Source organism: Microcebus murinus, chromosome 4, assembly GCF_040939455.1.
Source record: "Microcebus murinus isolate Inina chromosome 4, M.murinus_Inina_mat1.0, whole genome shotgun sequence".
Lineage (NCBI taxonomy): Eukaryota > Metazoa > Chordata > Mammalia > Primates > Cheirogaleidae > Microcebus > Microcebus murinus.
The window spans coordinates 102,406,813-102,430,403 of NC_134107.1; the positions used below are offsets into that span (position 1 = coordinate 102,406,813).

The window sequence follows — 23,591 nt, forward strand, 5'->3', positions numbered from 1 at the left end:
GGAAGTTAAGTCCAATATTCTCTGAGAAGTCTGGAGAAATAAGAGAAGTCAGGAATCTAAAGAAGAAATCAGCTTTGTAGAACCAGGGACTTTTTTCTTCCTTTGTAAAAGGGCCTATGATTTCACATTCCATGGGCTACCTATCTAGTGAAGGCTGATTTCATTGCAGATTGTGGATCCCTAGCCCTCACTGGAAGGAAAAAGGCAAGATTCCTCAGTTCCATATTGAGGAATGGGAGATTGGTTGCAGGAATCAGCACTTCCATCTTCAAACACCATAACCACCCTCATGAACCTGATTAACATTTATAGTCTCCAGGATTTTCTTTTGCAAAGCATAAACATGTCAAAATATGTCCTTATTCAAGCACCAACTGTGAAAGATTTTTTGAGACCTTTAATCCTTTTTATCTTCAAGGGTTCTGAGAGAGATTACCAGTTATGCATCAATTCAGGAAAAGAAGAAGCATCATACCCACTCATTGGTAAGGTTTCGCAAAAATTTAAGTAGCTTTGATTGTGTTTTAATTATAATTCTAATGACAATCTGTCATATGGTCCTAAGCTGAAGTACTATTAAATAATCTCATGATATTCCTTTAATAAATATATATCAAGTGTTTACTATGTGCTAGGCAAATAATATCTCTTCATTCAAGCAGTTCACGATATAGCTCAGAGGAGAAATGTAAATTTTCCTCCCTGCCTTTTCACTTTACCAAGCAAGACCTATCTTGCCAAACTTTTAAAAAAAATTTTCTGTAAGAAAGCAATATGTAGTGGTATTTCTTTTTCCTATTTTTCACATTACCTTTATACATTTATTTTTCATACTCAGTTCTTGAATAGCCTGCTCCCTTTCCTAACTACATGTTGCTTCTATGGAAGACAATCTCTAATCCAGTTATGCATGTTAATCCACCAATGGGTATGCAGCACCTGCTCTGTGCCCAAATGTGCCCAAATTTAGGCATCATAAAGGAAGTGAGATTAACCCATTTGCTATTTCTCTAGCCAAAATTTCCAGCATTTGTTTTGAGGAATTATTGGTAAGTAGGTTACACCTCACCTTATTTAAATAATGTATCTAAAAATGTATTTCTTGATCAGTATTTTATTCAGTGTGGTGAACAGAATTAGAACAATTACAATAAGGGACAGTATCTGTAGCAAATCTTGAGATGATGAAAATGATAATATTGATGGTGATGACAATTTCTGTTAACAATCTTAAAAGGCTTACTACCTGCCAGAGATTGTACAGAGCATATTATATGCATTATTTCATGTAATCCTTTCATTTATCTGTGAGGTCACTACTGTGTAATTTAGAGTGTTTCAAGTGATCTGAGAAATCTAAAACCAAACTTCTCTACAAAATGTATATGCTCAGACTTAGAATATAGAAATGCATTTAGTATATGCACAGGGCTGAGGACAAAGTCAATGTCATTTCAGGTTTGTTTTTTTTTTTCCCCTCTTCATACTTTATTAGAATAATCTGCTTATGCATTGATTTGTTGTTTTAGGTGTGTACATTATCATGGTACAAACATGCTGCAATTATGAATACCTCAACTGTGCATTTTATAATAGATGATAGAATAAAATTAAATGTTCTTTTTAGCTCTTGTATTTTAAAATATTGCAAAATAGTCAGTTAATCTACCAATATATAGGAACCTACATTAAGGACTATGTTATTTCTTTTTTTTTTTTTTTTTAATTATTTTTTTTATTTTGGTATATTATGGGGGTACAGATTTTAAGGTTTCAATAAATGCCCATTTCCCCCCCTCCCCCCAAAAGTCTGAGTCTCCATCATGACCATCCCCCAGATGGTGCACATCTCACTCACTATGTATGTATATACCCGCCCCCCTCCCCCCTCCCACCTGCCCAATACCCTATTACTGTAGCACCTATGTGTCCACTTAGGTGCTACTCAGTTAATACCAGTTTGCTGGAGAATATATCTGGTGCTTGTTTTTCCATTCTTGGGATACTTCACTTAGTAGTATGGGTTCCAGCTCTAACCAGGAAAATATAAGGTGTGCTATATCACCATTGTTTCTTAGAGCTGAATAGTACTCCATGGTGTACATATACCACATTTTATTAATCCATTCTTGGATTGATGGGCATTTGGGCTGTTTCCACAGCCTTGCAATTATGAATTGTGCTGCTATAAACATTCGAGTGCAGGTGTCTTTTTTGTAGAGTGTCACTGGATCATTTGGGTAGATGCCCAGCAATGGGATTGCTGGATCAAACGGTAGATTCACTTGTATCGCTTTAAGGTATCTCCATATTGCTTTCCACAGAGGTTGAACTAGTTTGCAGTCCCACCAGCAGTGTAGGAGTGTTCCTCTCTCTCCGCAACCACGCCAGCATTTATTGTTTGGAGATTTTTTGATAAAGGCCATTCTCACTGGGGTTAAGTGATATCTCATTGTGGTTTTGATTTGCATTTCCCTGATGATTAGAGATGTTGAGCATTTCTTCATATGTTTGTTGGCCATTCTTCTGTCTTCTTTAGAAAAATTTCTGTTCAAGTCCTTTGCCCACTTTTTAATGGGGTTATTTGATTTTTTCTTCCTAATTTTCGTGAGTTCTAAGTATATTCTAGTTATCAGTCCCTTATCGGATGCATAGGATGCAAAAATTTTCTCCCATTCTGTAGGTTGTCTGTTTACTTTCATGACTATTTCTTTGGCTGTGCAGAAGCTGTAGTTTGATCATGTCCCATTTATTTATTTTTGTTGCTGCTGTGATTGCCTTTGGGGACTTCTTCATAAACTCTTTGCCCAGGCCGATGTCTAGGAGAGTGTTTCCAACTTTTTCCTCTAGAGTTCTAATAGTTTCATATCTTAGGTTTAAGTCTGTTATCCAGCGTGAGTTGGTTTTTGTGAGGGGTGAAAGGTGTGGGTCCTGTTTTAGCCTTCTACAGGTGGCTATCCAGTTTTCCCAGCACCATTTATTGAAGAGGGATTCTTTTCCCCAGCGTATGTTTTTGTCTGCTTTGTCAAAGATGAGATGGCTATATGAGGATGGTTTTATATCAGGATTCTCACATCTGTTCCACTGGTCAATATTCCTGTTTTTGTGCCAATACCATATTGTTTTAATTACTACAGCTTTGTAGTATAGTTTGATATCTGGCATATTAATGCCTCCCATTTTGTTTTTGTTGCCTAGAATTGCTCTTGATATTCGGGGTCTTCTTTGGTTCCATACGAAGCGTAAAATTATTTTTTCTATATCTGTGAAGAATGCTGATGGGATTTTAATAGGTATTGCATTGAATCTGTAGATCAGTTTGGGTAGTATAGACATTTTGATGATATTGAGTCTGCCAATCCACGAGCATGGTATGGATTTCCATCTGTTTACATCCTCTGCTATTTCCTTCCTCAGTGTTTCATAGTTCTCCCTGTAGAGGTCTTTTACCTCTTTGGTTAAATATATTCCTAGGTACTTTAATTTCTTTGTTGCTATTGTGAAGGGAATTGAGTCTTTGATTTGGTTCTCAATTAGATTGTTGTTGGCGTATATGAATGCCTCTGATTTCTGTGTATTGATTTTGTATCCTGAGACTTTACTAAATTCATTGATCAGTTCCAGGAGTTTCTTGGTTGAATCTTTGGGGTTTTCTAGATACAATATCATATCATCAGCAAACAGTGAAAGTTTGTTTGATCTCTTCTGCCCCTATTTGGATACCTTTGATTCCATTTTCCTGTCTGATTGCTGTAGCCAAGACTTCCAGCACTATGTTGAACAGAAGTGGAGATAGTGGGCAGCCTTGTCTGGTTCCAGTTCTAAGTGGGAATGATTTCAATTTTTCCCCATTCAGTATGATGTTGGCTATGGGCTGTCATATATGGCTTGTATCATTTTTAGGTATGTCCCTTCTATGCCTATTTTCTTAAGTGTTCGTATCATGAAAGGGTGTTGAATTTTGTCAAAAGCTTTTTCTGCATCTATTGAAAGGATCATGTGGTCTTTGTTTTTGCTTCTGTTTATGTGGTGAATTGCATTTATAGATTTACGTATGTTGAACCATCCCTGCATCCCTGGGATGAAGCCCACTTGGTCGTGGTGGATTATTTTTTTGATAAGTGTCTGGATTCGGTTAGCTAAGATTTTGTTGAAAATTTTTGCATCTATATTCATTAGGGATATTGGTCTGTAGTTTTCTTTTTTTGTTGCATCCTTTCCTGGTTTTGGTATCAGAGTAATATTCGCTTCATAAAAGGTGTCGGGGAGGTTTCCATTCTTCTCGATGTTGTGGAATAGTTTCTGCAAGACAGGTACTAGTTCTTCTTTGTAAGTATGGTAAAATTCAGGTGTGAAGCCATCTGGACCGGGACTTTTCTTTTTAGGGAGATTTTTAATTGCTGTTTCTATTTCAGCTGTTGAGATTGGTCTGTTCAGGGAATCTATTTCTTCCTGGTTGAGCCTAGGGAGGCTGTGTGTTTCTAGAAATTTGTCCATTTCCTCCACATTTTCCAGTTTGTGTGCATAAAGATTTTTGTAGTATTCATAAATTGTATCTTGTATCTCTTTGGGATCAGTTGTGATATCTCCTTTTTTATTCCTGATGGAGCTTATTAGAGATTTCTCTTTTCTGCTTTTCGTTAGCTTAGCCAACGGCGTGTCAATCTTGTTTATTTTTTCAAAGAACCAACTTTTTGTTTTATTAATCTCCTGAATAGCTTTCCTGTTTTCAATTTCGTTTAGTTCTGATTTGATCTTGTTAATTTCACTTCTTCTGCTGGGTTTGGGGTTGGTCTGTTCTTCTTTTTCCAGCTCTTTGAGTCGTTTCATTAGATTGTCTATTTGTGATCTTCTTGCCTTTTGGTTATAGGCATTTATGGAGATAAACTTTCCTCTCAGAACTGCTTTAGCTGTGTCCCAGAGGAGTTGATAACTTGTCTCTCCATTGTCGTTTTCTTCATAGAAGTTTTTTATTTCCGTCTTGATTTCTTCATTTACGAAGTAATCATTTAGTAGGAGGTTGTTTAATTTCCACGTTTTTGTGTAGAAATGTGAGTTTCTGTAAGGGTTGATTTCTAGTTTTATTCCACTGTGATCTGAGAAGGTACATGGTATGATTTCTATTTTTTTAAATTTCTTGAGATTTTCTTTGTGTCCTAGGATATGGTCAATCTTAGAGAATGTCCCATGAGCTGATGAGAAGAACGTATATTCAGTGGATTTTGGGTAGAATGTTCTGTAGATGTCTGTCAGACCCAATTGTTCTAGAGTTTTGTTTAAGTCCATTATTTCTTTATTAATTTTCTGTTTGGAGGATCTGTCTTGTGCCGTCAGTGGGGTGTTGAAATCCCCGGCGATTATGGAGTTGGTATTAATCCATTTGCTTAGCTCCAGTAAGGTTTGCTTTATGAATCTGGGTGCACCTAAGTTGGGTGCATATATATTTAAAATTGTTATCTCTTCTTGTTGGACTGTGCCCTTCACCATTATATAATGACCCTCTTTGTCTTTTACTACTTTTGTTGGTTTAAAAACTAAATCGTCTGAAATTAGAACTGCCACACCAGCCTTCTTTTGGCTTCTATTTGCTTGGAATATTGATCTCCACCCTTTTATTTTTAGTCTATGTGCATCCTTGCAGGTTAAGTGTGTTTCCTGAAGACAGCATATACTTGGCCTGTATTTTCTTATCCATTCAGCCAGCCTATGTCTCTTGAGTGGAGAGTTTAAGCCATTCACATTTATTGAGAGAACTGATAGGTAAGGTAGATTACTGATCATTCTGTTGGGTTGGATGTTGTTGCTATGATTTCTGTCTTGAGCCATTGTAATATCTGGCATTTAATATCTTTGGGTTTTGGTTGTTTTTATATCCGTGGATTATTATTATGATGTTCCGTGCATAACGCTGTTTTAAGTACTTCTTGTAGGGCTGGTCTTGTCTTGGTGAATTCTCTGAGCCTTTGCTTGTCTGAGAATGTTTTTATTTCTCCTTCATATATGAAGCTTAGTTTTGCAGGGAATAATATTCTAGGCTGGGCATTGTTTTGTTTCAAAAGAGTGAGAATGGGGCCCCAGTCTCTCCTTGCTTGTAAAGTCTCATTAGAGAAGTCTGATGTTATTCGAATTGCCTTTCCCTTGTATGTCACTTGCTTCTTTTGTCTTACAGCTCTTAGAAGGGCCTCTTTAGTTGATACTTTGGTCAGTCTGATGACTGCATGACGTGACGTCTTCCTGTTTGCATTGAATCTCCCAGGGGTCCTCTGGGCTTCTTGAACTTGTATATCAAGATTTTGAGCAAGGCCTGGGAAATTTTCCTCTATTATATCTTCAAAAAGCTTGTCCAGCCCTTGAGTGTTGTCTTCCTCCCCTTCGGCTAAACCTATGACCCTCACGTTAGGTTTTTTCACATAATCCCACAGCTCTTGTAGACTTTGCTCTTTTCTCTTGTTTCTCTGCTCTATTTCTGTGACTGATTTATTTAATTGGAGGGTGTTATCTTCAAGCTCTGAGATTCTTTCTTCTGCTTCATCTACCCTGTTCTTGAGACTTTCCACTGTATTTTGTAGTTCCTTGAATTGATTCTTCATTTCCAGGAGTTCGGTTACACTTTTCTTCAATGTGTCTATTTCTTTTCTCATATCCTGGAGACTTTTTGTGGTTTCTTGGTGGTGGTTGTTGAGTTGTTGTTGCAGCTGGGTGAGTGTTCTTATGTTCCACATACGAAATTCCTCTTCTGTCATATTGGTTGCCTGATTTTGGTCGGTGTCCGTTTCTAGGGGGCTGGTGCTCCTCTTTGGGGGTGTGTTTTCCGTTTGGTTCTTCATATTTCCTGAGTTCTTTCGCTGATTTCTTCCCATGTCGATCAGTTGTTGTTTCTTTCCTTAGGTTATTGTTTGGGTATTCACACACCTTGTTTAGTTTCTGAGGCGTTAGGTGGTGCCTGTGGGTGAAATTGGACCACTCCCTGTATATTGAGTCAGTGGGTGCCGTGGAAAGGCTGTGCAAGATGCCGTCCCTGTCAGTAGGTGGCGTTTGCTTGGAGGAACAGGCTATGGTGTTGATTTTGAGTCCTGTTATCAGCTCTCGTTCTGGGCGGAGCTGGGTTGGGTAAGCCTGCCTTCAGGCCGTTAGCAGGGGTCAAAGTTCTGTTCTCTGCTGTCAGGGCAGGGCTGGAATGGTCCCGCTCAGCCAGAAAGTCTGGGTGTGGGGGTGGGGCTGTCTGAGACCCACAGTCTGCAGCAGGCCTCGCTTCTTTCCACCCTCCCCAACTCCGCAGCTACTCCTGGGCCTCTGCCAGCAGGCCAGACCACAAGCCACCAGGCCTCCCCGGACTGTGATGCCGGCGGGGAGGTTCCCTGCACAGGAACGCCACCTGGGTTGGGCGCACGGCCTCCTCCTGGGAGGCGGGTTGCCCTCTAGGACGCCGATCCGCCCCTGGAGGCACACAGACCTCAGTAGGCTGTTCACGTATAATCCTTCTGTGCCCCGGGCAATGCTAGCCCTCGGTGCAGGGGATCTGGTCTGCAGGTCCGACCTCTGGGTCCCAGAGTTCAAACTGTATTCCCACCAGGGAGAGGATTTCCGGTCCTAATTCACCCACAGGGAGCCCAAGCTGGGTCTATGTCTCTCAGCCTCTGAGTCGGCACCGTTTTCCTGGGAACACGGTGCCAGCAGCACCTGGGAGGGCGGGCGGGGTCCCAAACGGGAAGGTCCCGTTCCCTGGAGGTGCCTCCGGCTGGTGGCTGTATTGTCTCTCTGGGCAGCCGCGGGTAGGGTCGGCGGAGGGAGGGAGGAGGCAATATGGCGCCTGCCGCGCGGCTCGGGTCCGTGCACACGGAGGTGCCCGGAGGAAGTTGGGAACCTGGTGCCACGTCTGCTACAGGCTCACCGTTGGCAGGCGGCGGCAGTCTCTGGGCTGATGTCCGCAGGTCTCTCCACCCGCTGGGGAGCCCACCAGCAGTCCCGAATGCAGGGGAGGGGAAAAAGCAGATCCACCTACCCTTGCCGCTGGTCTCCGGGCTGCTCCGGTGGTCTCAGCCTCCAGTTCTCCTCCGCAGCCTCCTCCCGAGGAGTCTCCCGGGGTCTCAGGTACCCCTCCTTCCGGCCCTTGTCCGCTGTATGCTCGTCTTCTTGCTTCTTTCCTCTAGTTTCTGCTAGAATCGGTCTTTTCTGCAGAGACCCTCTGTCTGGCGGTGTTATTCGTCCGCCATCTTGCTCCGCCCCCCCAGGTTTGTTTTTAATGTCATTTTTGTAAGAGCCACTGAGCAACTAAGTCATCATTAAAAATCAAACACTTAACATAACTGTTTCAATAAAATATACTAACTTAATTAAAACTAGGTGGATGATAATTTTTAGGCTTAAAACAGCTCCAAGGTTAAAATTATCTATTACTAAAAAACAGTGGGTCTTGATTGTTGCATGAATTAGCAGCATTTCTTAATTGTACATTGTATTTTAATGTGCCTTGCAAACCTCAATTGTAGATCACCAGCTGGCTATTTTGATAAATAGATTTTGTATTATTGCCATTATAAATAGAAGCCTTTGTTTGCCCTAATCCCTGGAAGTTGCTGTAGTGATTGATATTAATGGAACATTGACATTGTATTCCTATGCCACATGCAAAAGAAGAGTAAGAATTCACGAAATTATACTCAGAAATAAATCAGAAATTGAAGGGAACTTATTCTCTGTACATATAAAAATCTATACCACAATGGTATTTCAGGATTACACGGAGAGAATGCAATTATTTAGAGTATTAAAAAGCAAAATCTCATTGCAGTCAGGTGTCCAGGGGTTAGTTTCTCTAGTTTGTGTATTTCTTTTTGGATCTGTTTCTGTGTTTCTGATGCCCTGCTGTCTTCCTTCTGATTATTGCCTGTGAACACCACCCTCAGAGGGTAGCAGTAGGAGGGAATCATAAATCAGATTAGTCCCAATGCTCTTGAGTAACTCTAATTATGTAACTCATAAAAGTAATGAAATGTCTTTACAGACAGACACCATGTGGTAGATAGTAGTAATGACAGGGATGCTTGACACATGTTCCTATTATTTTAATAATGTTAGCCACTAATGTTTACTTATTGATCCTTATAGTACTTGTATGATAGGTAGGATAATTGTTTTAAGTCATAGATTTGGGGCTGAGTGAGGACATAGATTTGCTTAAGATTTATAGATCTAGTTAATGTCAAAGAAAAAACTAGAATACCTTTAAATATTCTTAGATGCAAACATAAGAGGAGTCAACGTTGTGCAACTCACAAACTGATCTGTGCATTCACTCCGAGCAAGATAGTCTTTAAAGGTTTTTCCTTTTTTTCTCCTCCCTCTCTCCTTAAAACTACCTTGGTAGGAACACACCTGAGTTATGCAGGGGTCTCAAACTGTAAGCATGTACATGATTATTCAGTCAACAAAAGGATTCTTTATACCAAAAGTGCCAGGAGTAAATTGTAGTATATCCTGTTTGTAGCACACATGGTCATAGCACCGGTCAGTCTAAAGTCTACATTTACATTTTTTTATATAGGGCATGAATATCCCTATGGGATTAAAATGAAGCATCTGCGAGACACTGCACTCCTGAAAGCAGGCTCAAAGGACTCTACCACCATTTTTAACTCCCAAGAGGCCTTTCTCATCAAAACGCTACCAGGAGAGAAGCAGTGCCAATTTGTCCTAAAGCCCAGATTCCTGACTGCAGGTGAGCAACTGAGAGGTGAGTTGCTTTTCCTCCTTCATAGAATCTTATTTCAGAAAAAGTTTTGATTTCTGGACATTATTTTAATAGAAAGGCAAAGACTCAGACTTCCAGCCAGATAAGGCTTTTTTTTTTTTTAAAGGAAAGTTGAGATTTCAGAGGATGATTGTTTTATAAATTAGCAATAGGCATGACTGGTTTATAAATAGCAGCTAGTACCAATACACTCTGTCCCTTCTTTCTCCACCATTCTGTTCTCTTTAACCTTCTACCTACTACAGAGTCAAAGGCACCAGGCAATGCTGCAGGTGCCTCTATGATGATTTCTGTGGAAGTCTCTTCTTAGCCTACTAATCGAATATGAATTTCTCATGAACATAATAAAGTCTCTAGAATGCTAAAAGTGATGTACAGCATAATAGCATCATAATTTATCCTAACCTAAATTTGAGATAGTCATTATTTGTCTTGCTGTTCACATCCCTACTACTACTGTTTCTGCCCTCGATCTTTTAATTTGAAGGCAGCAGACCACTATGGAGATTGTTCTCAGTATTCTCGTAGCCTATCGTGTGACCATGTGAATATAAAGATGTAATGTTATTAAAAGTCCACAAATTTGTCACCTTTCCCACCTGCTGTGTGCCAAAGCATTCCTAACACAAATCAAAATTAAGAGACCCCTTATAAGGAAATCAGTATAAGAACAAGAGTCTCTTCATTCTTTTTCCCCTACCCTTGTTGCATACATAACAATATTAACCTGACTTCTAAAAGGGAAAATGAGTTAATACTTCTTTTTCTTCATATATTAAAAATGTATAATTTGACCCTTTTTACCAAGTGCCACTTGTCAGAGTTTATCACACTTTGTGGCCTACCTATTTTAAGTCCAGGGCTGGGCACAGTGGCTCACACCTGTAATCCTAACACTTTGGGAGACTGAAGCAGGAGGATCACTTGGTTCCAGGAGTTCAAGACCAGCCTGGGAAACAGCAAAACCCTGTATCTGCAAAATATATTGAACAAAAACAAAATAAGATCCTCAGAATTCAGAATTTCTTAAAGTGCTTACTCCTAGGAAGGTGTTTATTTGCCATATTTTCCTATGTAGAAAATCATATCTTGTTTCCAGTGTTAGCAGGAACATAAAAGAGGGTGATAATTTGTATTAGTGTATTGGTTGAGAACAATAGATAATTTCTATTAAAGTATTGGCTGAAAACAATTAATATTTTATTTTTAAACTACCTGAATAAGATAAGCCACAATTAGACAGTCAAAACTCCATATATCTGTTTCTTAGAGAGGCTTTCTCTAAATACCTTAAGGAAATTATCCCTGTGAACCATCATAAGCATAGGTAAGCATAGGCATCCCCAAACTGTTTTTTTAATTTCTGCCTCAGTATGCAGAAGACATACTACTAAATAGTCTTCAGTGAAAACATAATAGCAACAGGACACCCCTGAGACTTAGATCACCATAACTTGTTCTGAGCAGGGGGTGATTAGTCAGAGTCAGACATTTCTAGTGTGTATTGGGAGTTCAAGATCTAAATATTCAAAGATGTGACCTCAAGGCCCAACTCAAATGTCACTTCTAGGAAATCTTTCTTCCTTCAGACACGTTGTCAAAGCATTTACACATATCTCTAGTGTAACACATAAACAATTGTGTCATGTTTATTTCTGTATATATTTACATGTATCTTTAGACTACAAGCTTTTTAAGGGCTGGGAACTAATCCCAGAGTTTATTAGTTCAGAGTGTAGAACAAAGCAGAAAGTAAATGAAAAGTTGAATGACATAGTCACCCCTAGAATGAAAGTGGAAGAGTTCTAGACTTAAGTAGGATCTTTCTGAGTGTGGTCTGAAGTAGTGCTTGGAGTTCTAGCTTGTAGCTTGAACTGAATTTTATGGTAGATAGTAAAATATCAGAAGCATCTTTTTCTTTATTATTATTATTATTATTATGAGAATTTTTTTCCTTTTTTATTATTTCAAAATATTATAGGTTACCAATATTTTTGGTTACAAGGATAGATTTTGTGATGCTTGAATCAGGGTTATAAGTCTGGTCATCACCCAGATAGGGTTCATTGTATCCATTGGGTAGGTTTTCACCCATCCCTCCTTCCCCTCCACCCTGCTTGATTTCCACTGAGTTTTACTTTCCTCCGTGCACATGTGTGCTCATTGGTTAGTTCTAACTGAATAGCAAGTAAATATGGTATTCATTTTTCCATTCTTGAGATACTTCACTTAGGATAATGGTCACTAGTTCCATTCAAATTATTGCAAAAGGCATTGATTCATTTTTCCTAATGACTGAGTAATATGCTATGGTATATGTATACCACATTTTGTTAATTTTCTCATGACTGGTTGGCCACTTGGGTTGACTCCACATCTTTGAATTGTCCTGCAATATACTTTCAAGTGCAGGTGTCTTTTCAGTAAAATGACTTCTCCTTTGAGTAAATGCTCAGTAATGGGACTTCTGGATCAAATGGCAGGTCTACTTTTAGTTCTTTGAGGAATCTCCATCCTGTTTTAATTTGCAGTCCCACCACAGTGTATAAGTATTCCTTTCTCTCTGCATCCATGCCAGCATCTATTGTTTTGTCCTTTTTAATAAAAGCCATTTGAACAGGATTAAGGTGATATCTCATTGTGGTTTTGATTTGTATTTCCCTGATGATTAGTGATGTTGAGTGCTTTTTCTTATTTATTGGCCATTTGTCGATCTTGTTTTGAAAAGCTTCCATTCATGTCTTTTGCCCATTTCTTAATGGGGTTATTCATTTTTGCTTGCTGATTGGCTTGAGGTTTTTGTAGATTCTGGTTATTTTCCCTTTATCTTATGTATAGCTTACTGATATTTTCTCCCATTCTGTAGGTTGTCTGTTTGCTCTGTTGATTTATTTCCTTAGCTGTGCAGAAACCTTTCAGTTTAACCAAGTTCCATTTATTTATTTTTATTGTGGCTGCAATTGCCATTTGGGTCTTAGTCATAAATTCTTTGCCTAGACTGATATCCAGAAGAGATTTTCCTATATTTTCTTCTTCATTTCTTATGTTTTCCTGCCTTACATTTAAGGCTTTTATCTACCTGTAATTCATTTTTTGAGTGGTAAGAGATATGGATCCTATTTGATTGTTCTGAATGTGGCTATCAAGTTTTCCTAGCATCATGTACTGAATAGGGATTCTTTTCCCTAGTACCTATTGTCTACTTTGTCAAAGAGCAATTGCTAGACCAGGCGCGGTGGCTCACACCTATAAATCCTAGCACTCTGGGACGCAGGGGCTGGAGGATCATGCAAGGTCAGGAGTTTAAGACCAGCCTTAGCAAGAGTGAGACCCAGTCTCTACTAAAAATAAAAATAAATCAATTGGCCAACTAAAAAATATATAGAAAAAATTAGCCGGGCATGGTGGTGCATGCCTGTTAGTCACAGCTACTTGGGAGGCTGAGGCAGGAGGATCACTTGAGCACAGGAGTTTGAGGTTGCTGTGAGCTAGGCTGATGCCACAGCACTCTAGCTCAGGCAACAGAGTGAGACTGTGTCTCAAAAAGAAAAAAATAAATAAATAAATTTAAAAAAAAAGAAAAAAGAGCAATTGCCTGTATGTGGATGGTCCTAGCTAGAGCAATCAGGCAAGAGAAAGAAATAAAGAGTATCCAAATTGGGAAAGAGGAAGTCAAATTATTGCTTTTTGCTGACAATATAATCTTATATGTACAAAATCCAAAAAACTTCACCAAGAGACTTGGGGAATAAATAAATTCAGCAAAGTTTCACATTACAAAATAAACATACACAAATCAGTAGCACTCTTATACACCGATAACATTCAAGCTGAGACTCAAATCAAAGACTCAGCAATATTCACAATAGCTACAAAAAATAAAATATCTGGGAATATATGTGAATAAGGAGGTGAAAGATGTCTACAAAGAGATCAGTGAAACACTGAGGAAGGAAATCACAGATGACACAGACAAACAGAAAAATATATCATGCTCGTAGATTGGTGGAATCAACATTGCTAAATTGTCCATGCTACCCAAAGTGATGTACAGATTCAATGTAATTCCCATCTAAATGCGAAAATCATATTTCACAAATTGAGAAAAAATAATTCTGTGGTTTCTCTGGAACAAGAAAAGAGCCAGAATAGCCAAAGCAATCTTACACCATCAGAACAAATTTGGAGGCATCAAATTACCAGGCTTAAATATGCCTCAAGGCTGTACTAACTAAAACAGTATTGTATTAGCACAAAAGTAGAGACATAGACTGATGAAATAGGACAGAGAATTCAGATACAAACTAGTATTTTTCTTCTATCTGTTTTCTCTATCATTCCAGTGTTCTCCCCTGTGTGTTCCCTACTCTGACTACAGGGGAGGTATTCTTAATTTGGAGAGATATATGGGCAGAATAGAATTTGGTAAAATATGAGTAAACAAGACTGAATACAACTACTTAACATACATATTAATGTACATATGAAACAAACATTTGCACAGATTGACATTGCTAGACATGTAGGGACCCCTTCTTGGATTTAAGACAGGGTTTAGTTTTCTGTTTTTTATAACGGCAGAGGTTGGGAATGTCAGGACAGGAAGAAAGTGCTTGAGTTGAGCACACTATTGCTGATATTTCATGTCTGCAGACCTCCTGAGGGGGGTGACACCAATGGAGAGTGGATGCAGAGAGGTGGCCCTCTTTGTGAGGAGGAGATTGGTATCTTGGCAGCTTTAATCAAGATTGCTGTGACCTATGCCCTGGGCACTCTAGTAGTTTTCACACATTTTCCTACATAATTCTCTCAGTCAGCCTTCAAGAAAGAAGTAAGTTTTTCTTATTTTAAAGACTAGGAAAAGAAGGTAAGTAACTTGCCCAAATCAGTATGTGAACCAGGAGTCTATCTGGACTGCTGTTTCCAGAGGCAAACACCTTTACACACCTGAGTGTGTCTGGAGTGCATGTACGTGATGACGTACTTACTATATCCCAGGAAGTGAAGCACAGGTGATGGTTTATGGCCATTTGGTAAAATGTTGCTTACTTGCTTATCCTCTACAACTTGGCCTTTTTACTATTTGGTTTAAGTAGGTTATTCTGAGAAAATAAAATGCTAAGATATGTTATACTCAAACAATATGGAAGGCTTCTTTGAAATTAGCCTTTGACACCACTGACTGTGTCCTCCATGAAAAGCTGCTCTCCTGCAATGTTTCATTATCAGGGAATGCTGGGAGCTAACCATCATCTCTGGGTAGCTTTTTTGGGTGTCACAAGGAACAATGCCACACAGCCAGAGTTTAATGACTAATTCCCACGCCCTCTCACTGCAGAAAATGGGGTCCAACCACGACTGGGCACTATCTGGTCATTATAGTTCCTCAAATCCTGGTTGCATTAACCTTAACTGCAGGCTCTTTGGAATCTGCCCCACAAATGCATGCTTCAGGGGTCAGCAAGAGATTTGGGAAGAATGTACACACTATTTGCAGTTCCCACTATCAGGTTTTCTCCCTTCTTGGATTCCCCCTCACTTCCCAGCTGCTGTGGGTACCTCTATCTTGGTTCTCTAGTTGTTCAAGCCAGCCAGAGTACAGGTTTCTCTCTAAATTTCGGTCACTCCCCACTACTGTGGCACCTGCCTTTAGGCCAAATGCTCTGAGAATGAGAAACTCACCCAGTGCTCTGCCATTCCCTTCCTACAGGTGTCAAACTTACACCTCCACTTCTACCTTGTTTTGGTTACTCTTCAGTGCCTTCTGGTAGATTTCTTTTGGTTTGTTTCTGCAGAGTGCACAATTGTTACCTGTATGCATGTGTTGCAGGGAAGAGGCAGGGGTCATCTACTTTTAGAATTGGAACCTCAAAGAGCTTTTTATGTATCAAAACTTGTGCTCTTAACTCTCAAATATCTTAACTTTCATGTTAAAATTAGACAGATGATACCAAAAACATTCTTACACTATTGTATCATAATAATGTATCTTACTATTGAAGTTTCTTACTTCTGCCTATTTTGTTCATGCTTTTTCTACTAAAATCCCTTAACATTTTCAATTGTAGTTCACTAGTGATTTATTGAGTGCTTACTATATGCAAGACACTATGCTCTATCTGTTGAACTCTTATTCATTCCAAATATAAATTAAATGCCATTGCCTCCAAGATCATGCCCCTCCCTACTGCTGGATAGATGTGATTTACTTTCCTCTGAATGCCTTCAGTACTTTTTTCCTCCCTTATGACATTTTATTCCTTACTATGTTTGCTTCTATACCCACTATGAGAAGTCTCATTTCTCTTAGATTATAAACTTCATTTGCAAGGGCAAGTCTAACTGATATTTGCATCTATCCATGTTACCTTAAACATGCCTTTTAAAGTCAGGAACTGAAAAGAAACATGAAGGTGTTTGCATTAGGAAGGGAAAGAAAAAATTATAGGATATCAGCTTCCTGTCTCTGCTCTCAATAGTAGAGTGGGACATCAAGTAATGAAATATTATTTATTTCTAGGGAACATTTTAATACAGATAAATCCTCTCCTCCTTCCTCTTCTTCTGCCTCTTTCTCTTCATCCTCTTTCCATTCATCTTGGCCTTCTCTTTCTCCTAATTCCCCTTCCCCTTCATCTTGCCCTCCTATCCTCTCTTCTCTGTTTTTCTCACTATTTAAATATGACCAAATTCTAACTTTTTGTATGCCTATTCTCATCTTTAAAATGGGAAAATATGTGTGTTGGTATGCAACATTTTTATGCTTTAAGTTGTTATAGTGAAAAAGGAAGCCTTTCTTTCACCTTTAAAAATCTACTACCAAAACTCAATTAAACAGACCGATGATGTCCCCGAAATGGATGGGAGAACTCAAATATTTGATTTTTTCTTCATTGAGCGTCTTTCTTTTATAAAATATTATCGTGAAATCTCAATAACAAAAGACATCTATACTTACTTTTCTCTTTGAGGCATTGTAAGGAACATGTTATAAAATGGAAATTATAGAAATAAGGTGAAAATGAATTAAACTGATTTTGCTAATAATTCCACTCCTTTGTTAGATTCACATTAGAAGACATCTGAAAAGAGAAGATGTCTCATCAATTCGGCCTGTTGTTGGGCTTCTAGCACTGACCAGGACAACTCACTTGTGTCACTGCCAACATCTCCTCCTGTGGCAGGACAGCTCCTTGGACTTTCTTTGGAAAATACCTCTGAGAACAACACCCATGAGGTTGTTGATGCCCCATGTGTCAATACGGGAAAGACAGTTGGCCAGAGAACCAGAAACATGGCCTCTATTTTAAAGTTCACTGATGACATCCTCAGGCAGCCTGAGGTGCAAGAGGTTTTAAACAAAACTGACTGTGACTTGGATCACTGTAATGAAGAAGGTGCTCAAATAGAACATCCACTTGAGTCCAAACTTTTTGGAGTCTCTTTGAAAAGTATTTGTAAAAACGACTATCTGCCAAAACCTATCATGGTAAGGCTTATTTTGTCCTCTAAACTAATGGGACAGGGGGCATGGAAAGGGAGAGCTCTGGGAGATAGACCTATCTCCAAATGGAAAAACTATAGACACCCCTGGTTACTTCAAAGTATGAAAATCAGATATAGAATCAGAAGGAAGACTAAGAGATAATCTAGTCTACTGATTATAAGGAAGAGCCACATAAGCCTGCTCAGATAAATTAGGGTTTCCTCTGTAGACAGAGAATCTTCATTATCCCTCAGAAATCTGTTCTTGAACTCTGCATTGTTCTGAAAGTTTTCTTTTATAATGTTAGTGTCAGAGACTAGTGAATCTTATATTTAAGAATTATTTTATTTGTAGTTAAAGTGTTTAAGCATAAAGATACAGTCTCTGGCATTTATTCTTCTTTTGCATATACAGTGGGTCAGATCAAAGCCACTGAGTTTACATTCTCTGCAATTGATATAGCAATCACTTCTAAGCAGAATTTATTGAGTATCCTCTAAGCACTATGGTACATGTATGGCATTTCATTCTGTATTGTGCACCTATAAGTGCAGACACTAGGCCAGCCACTGTTGGTTATCCTTCACAACAAATTTCAGAAGTAGTTAATATCATATCATCCTCATTTCTTGACAAATTTTTTAAAGTTTCAGAACTTCATTCAAGGTTACAAAGTAAGTATGTAGAATAACTAGGTTTCAAATCCCATAGATTGCATGTCTACAAAACCCATCCTCCTTATATTGCAAGTAGAGGATGTAAAAACAGAAAAAAAAAAAAAACTGGAAAATACTTAAAATACACCATTAGCAACTTTTAGGTGTACAGTGCATTGTTGTGAACTGTAGTTTCCTTAGTATACAGTAGATCACCTGAACTTAATTCTCCTATCTAACTGAAATTGTTTATCCTTTGACCAAAATCTCCCAAACCCTAGTACCACCTCTACACCTTAGGAACCACCATTCTGCTCTACATAAAAATTGACTGTAATCTTTGTAGCCATCCACCCAGCTCCAATCCTTCAGTGCTTCTACACTAGTACATTGTAGCCTCTGGTGGCCAAAGAGGGCAAGTTCATGTTCCCTTGTTTCTGTGTCAAGTGCCATTTCGGTCTTTTTCCTTTGCTTCCCCATAGGATATTCTTTTGTTCCTGAATGAAAAAGGCCCTCTGAAGGAAGGCATCTTCTTTGTACCGGCCAATATGGAATACTGCCAACAACTAAAAGAAAAACTTAATTGTGGAGTACCAGTACAGCTGTACTGGGAAAATGCCTTCGTGCTGGCATCTATCTTAATGGTAGGAAAAGTTCTTCCTTTATCTACAGCATGTGTAGCTCTCAAGCACGATAACTGTTTTTTAATCGTGAGCATTATTTCTGTCTACAATGACCTATAATAGATTTAGAATTGAAATAGCATTAAAAAGCATTTCACAAATCAACATTGGATTTTAAACGCCATCACCACTGATATCACATATCAGATATGCTTTTAAAATAGTTTTTGTCTCACACACTAATCTTCATCTTCACTTCTGAAATCTCATGTAAAAGATAAAATTTAATTAAAATTTAAACTAATCAAAACACACTCTCAGAGATATTTACAAAAACAAACTTCCTGCTTATGATGATTTCCTCACTGTCTCACTACCTGCTTAATGAAGGCAAAGTTTTCAAAAACAAACATTTATTAAACTTTGGAAAATAGTTACAGAAGTTTATAATAATAGAATACATTTGCCTTATAACTGAAACAAAAATTTCTGAGACTGCTGAAAATTCCTTTTGTTTACATAATCATCATGCTACAGCTATTTCTTCCCTTGTCCCCTAACCCCTTTTACTTTAAAAGCTGAGGAGGAATGAATTTGACATCTAGGTTTTCTTTTACCTTTAACAGGTTTAGCTTTCTTTATAGTTCTTATGCTTCAACCATGGTTACGTAAGCCCCATCTGTAGTTACAAGGTTATAGAGTTCTAAAATGTTTCTGCCCCACATTCTTGGAAATGCCCTACAGTTTTGGAAAAGCTAGAGTCAAAACCATCTTTAAGCTGAAGTTTTTGTCCCTGGAAATCGCCTCTGCAGAACTGCCTTAAGCTCTTATCTCCCAAAGGATTGGAATAGACCAGAGCCAGGGGTAGACACAGGGCCCTAGCCTGCATTTCAAGGCCTAAAGCATAAAAACCAAATGAATAAAAACACGATGACAATGAATCTTGCATTTCTCTACTCCAGCTGAGTGGCCAGCAGCTTATACAATCTTACTTCATGACTATCTACAATCACGTGTTTCTTGGTACATGGTCCATGTCTATACTTCAACAAACCCTGCTATAGAATTTTGCTATTAAATGTCACTCAAGAAAATGGGAGAGTTTGAGCTAAGAACGTCTAATCTGTTTTGGACAGGGTTTGTATTCTGCAATCCTGGAATACAATAAATATATACATGCTATAGTACTCAATTATATATGCCAGGACATACATGTATGATGGATCTTTTTTTCATATAATTAGTTTTTCTTCCATCTCTTAATTTAAGAAGGTAAAGTCTGTCTCAGAAAACATTTTTTTTTCAGAAAACATTTTTGTACACTGCTAGTCTTCATAGCACTACACCCCTTAAAATTTTGTGCTAAATTTTTGAGGCTACCACAAAGAAGTATCATTTTAGAAGAGCTACATTGTTTCAAGTCACAGAAATAGTATTTGTCTGAAAACAGACTGTGAAAAATGGTCCCCATGATTGAAGAGTCTGGTTAATGGGTTCCAAGTAATTGAAGTTTTGTCATATAACTATGTTTTACTTACATTTCTTCCCAGTGGTTACAGGAAGGAGCATATTTTTTACCAAAACATTGTGTTTCTGTTTGTTTTCTTTTTTCGTTGTTGCTTATTTCTTATTGTCAAGTCTTTTGAAATGATACTTAAGATTTTCTTGAAGTTTTTACTTATGCTGGTTTGCTTACATATAAGTTTAACTCCTCAAGGTGTAATTGGACAAAAATTCTTGAGACACCATAACTTTGATGCCTCTGACCTTTGAGTAAAAGTTCATATTTAATTCTGTGGAATCTCAACTCAAATGAATCTGGGAGTTCTGCTGATGGCCTAGGCTCTGTTTTGGAAGGGAAGAGACTTTCAGTTAAGTGCCGTGAGTTGGTGACAATAATCCAGAACCACACCTCTCACGTCCTATTCATCTGTGATGGTGGTTGTATTTCACAACCTGTTATTCCAGCCATGGGAGAGCACTGAGTTGTTACTAGGTTATTATCTTTCAAGTGTAGATTTAAGATTTAACGATGTTTCTCTTCAAGACAGATGAGAAATTTCTTTTCCACTCATATTTTAAAGGAAATATTATCACTATCTGATTTTGAAATAATACATTTTTACCTCTTCTAAATCTGACTTTTAAAGTGGGTACAATCGCTAAAATTAGTTTGGAATTATGAAACCTAAATAGCTTTACCCTAGGACAGATAACTTTTGTAATGATATACCTGATTCACAGCTAAGCAGGTACATTTCTACTAGAAGATATGATAGAACAGAGAAAGACTTTGAATCAATCCATCTTCCTTCTTATTAACTACTCTAAAAAGAAATAAAGCATGGTAAAAGAGTGACATGATGAGAAAGAGTTTCTTAAAATGACCTTAGAAACTCATTTATAGTTGATTGGGCTTCTCTTGTCCATCATTAATGTTTGGCCATATGACACTAGCTGCAGTTTAATGGTGACCTCTGCTATGGATGCAACCTTGTTTGGCATTGATTTGTACAGAAATGGTGAAGGTCTGTCCCTACCCTGGAGGGGCTCAAAAGTAAGTTGGAATAATGCCCATGTAATCAGCTAACTGTAACAATAAGTTATCATAGCTTTCATATTAGTGAAATGAACATGATACATAAGTAACAGGTTTTGTGTTGCCTTCTATAAAGAACATAGATAAAATTATTGTTTTGGTGTTCCAGCAAAAGTTAAAATTATGCAGTTGCAGACTTTTGCCTTTCTATATGTTATAAGCAGGAAATTGCAAGAAAGTAGCCAACTATAGGTATAGTGCTTCCATGTGAAATTTAGTTTCCTTTGCCTAATGTTTGTTTAGTGGGAGATCAGAGTAAAAGCTTGGTGCTGCTTATAACCAAAAGCAACAATGAGAGACAGCATAGAATCAACTTTCTAGGACTAGGAATAAATTTAATTTACTTTTAAGTTTTTGTAAATAAAAGCAAAACAGCCAATGCCCTGGGTCATATCCTGTTTGTGTCATGGTTTGGTTTCAGCACACCCAGCCTCACCAGGAGTCGCAGCAGAATAATAGGGTCTCCAAGAAAGGATAATATACTGTGGACACGTTACTTACTGTATGTCAAGCACAGAGGTGCTGCCCCAAGCCCCCAGGTTTCAGCTTGTACCCAGAATACTTTATCTCCCCAAATATATGGAATTTGGGGAGACCCTTCTATATGGAATACTGGGGAAAATTCTAATTAGCTCTTGATGCAATTGTGCCCCAATAGCACTGGAATATAAATTTCTAAGTTTAATTCACTTCTGTCTCCCTAAAACCTCAAGAAGTGCTTGGCACCTATGAATAAGCACTTATACAATGATTGAATGAATGTTTATGAGCCTCACAGATATCTGGGTGCATTTCCTTGAGCTAGCCATTTAAGGGAAGGGGAAAAGAGGACTTAGAATGGTTTACTGCCAGATCCGGTCATGTTCTACTAGCTTCCTAAAGTGTGTGCAAACAAGAGGATCCACCCAAATGGGTTATCCTTTCTCTTTCCCATCATCATCCAGACTTTGGTTACTCCAATGGCTTGTGTTAGAAAAAAATCAAAGCCTCTGTTTCTTTGTCCCCAGTCTGTGGTGAATTGGCACAGAGATCTGTGTATTTCATAGAAGGGAGGGCTTAACTGAAGTTTTCAACAGCACATATTCTTTCTGGTTTCTCTTATTATATATTCGGCATGAGAATAATGATTTAAAATATTTGTTTTTTCATCTATGTAAGGATTTTCTAAAAGAAATTCCTGGAAGTATTTTGTCATCAGATCTTTATGATGAGTGGGTTGGTATCATGGATAATGGAGAGGATGAAGACAAAATAAATAAAATTCAAAGGTAATTATTCTATTTTGTTATATCTCAAAAATCCTTTCTAAAAACTTTAAAAACTATAAGTTTATCTGTTAAAAATCAAAGTCATATTCAGAGCGACCAGTTTAAAAACCTGGGTACCACGCTCACCAGCCACAAAACCTTGCCCACAGCCGGCACTCATAGTTCACACGATAGTTTGTGCTGTTCATTGATGATGAATCTGTTTTGCTCTTGTGTGGTGAGGAAAGCTTTAAAGCACTGAAAGCTTGTTTTACTTTACAGGCAGCTTTTACTTGTAATGTAAATCAGAATAGGTAACATATACATTTATGTTTTCATTATGTTATCTTTAAATATTCACTATTTTATTTTGATAAACGAAAAATTAGAAAACTCATATCACAGCTGTCGGGTAAAGTCGCTGTGCACGTTCATCTGTGGCTATCGACTATAGTCGACGCTGATCCTGAAGTGGTTAAAAATAGGTTTATGGTAGCTCGTCATAGTTATTGTGTTCTCCCTAATCCTGTTTACATGGAATACTTGAACACTGTACACATTCTGTATGTCTGAATTGATAAGAGGTGTAATTCAGTACTTGGCTAGCTAATACTGTAGGCCCAGTGAAAGGGTGACTGTTCCAAAGGACACATTTCACACACAGGCTATTTGGGAGCAACATGGCTGGTTTATTCACCCAGGTGCAGGTGGACTGAGTCTGAGAACAGAGTAGGCACAGAAGGGGGTTTTGTGAGGGTTTATAAATGGGGATAGCTGACCCCCTCCCACCTGCGTGTTCAGTTCTTTGTTTCTGGGCCAAATTGGCAGGTGAAGAATTGCTTCCTGCTACGTGCAGTTCACGTATGGCAGAGGATGGTAAGCAGAACAGGTGTTTGTAGTAAATTCTTCAAACAAACAACTCCTAGGACCCCTTTGCTCCAGTTGCATCCATCCTTCTGTTCTGGCATCATCCTTATCAGGAGAACTAGGGAGGGATAGCACCTTGGTCTCTATCAGGGAGGGCTGGGGAAGGAATGCTGGCTGCAGCTGTGTGTTAGATCTACTAAGTCTGGTGACTCCCCAGACTGCTGTGGATATTGTTTTACAAGCCTAAGTTTTGCATTAACCACATTCTGTCCTATACATACTTTTCGGGTTCCCACCTGGAACAAACCTCACACCCAGTCTACAGTTTGTGACCTTAATTTTGGTAACCAGATAACTCCTTA

At 38.4% G+C, this 23,591-nt stretch overlaps 1 protein-coding gene across 6 annotated transcripts in view; it reads left to right on the forward strand.

Annotated features, from left to right (window-relative positions):
- Positions 1–23,591, forward strand: part of LOC105864564 (rho GTPase-activating protein 20-like) — a 64,831-nt gene that overhangs the window by 24,744 nt on the left and 16,496 nt on the right. Inside the window, exons 7-9 of one of the 6 annotated variants that reach the window (XM_076002616.1) lie at positions 419–485; positions 9,545–9,718; positions 18,376–18,484. In XM_076002616.1, coding sequence (XP_075858731.1) covers positions 419–485; positions 9,545–9,718; positions 18,376–18,398 — 264 coding nt within the window. In that variant the 3' untranslated portion in view covers positions 18,399–18,484. Of the gene's footprint in view, positions 1–418; positions 486–9,544; positions 9,734–16,815; positions 17,241–18,375; positions 18,538–22,273; positions 22,384–23,591 lie in introns of those variants that run through there. The other 5 variants (XM_076002615.1, XM_012752536.3, XR_012919011.1 and 2 more) reach the window with 5 other exon arrangements.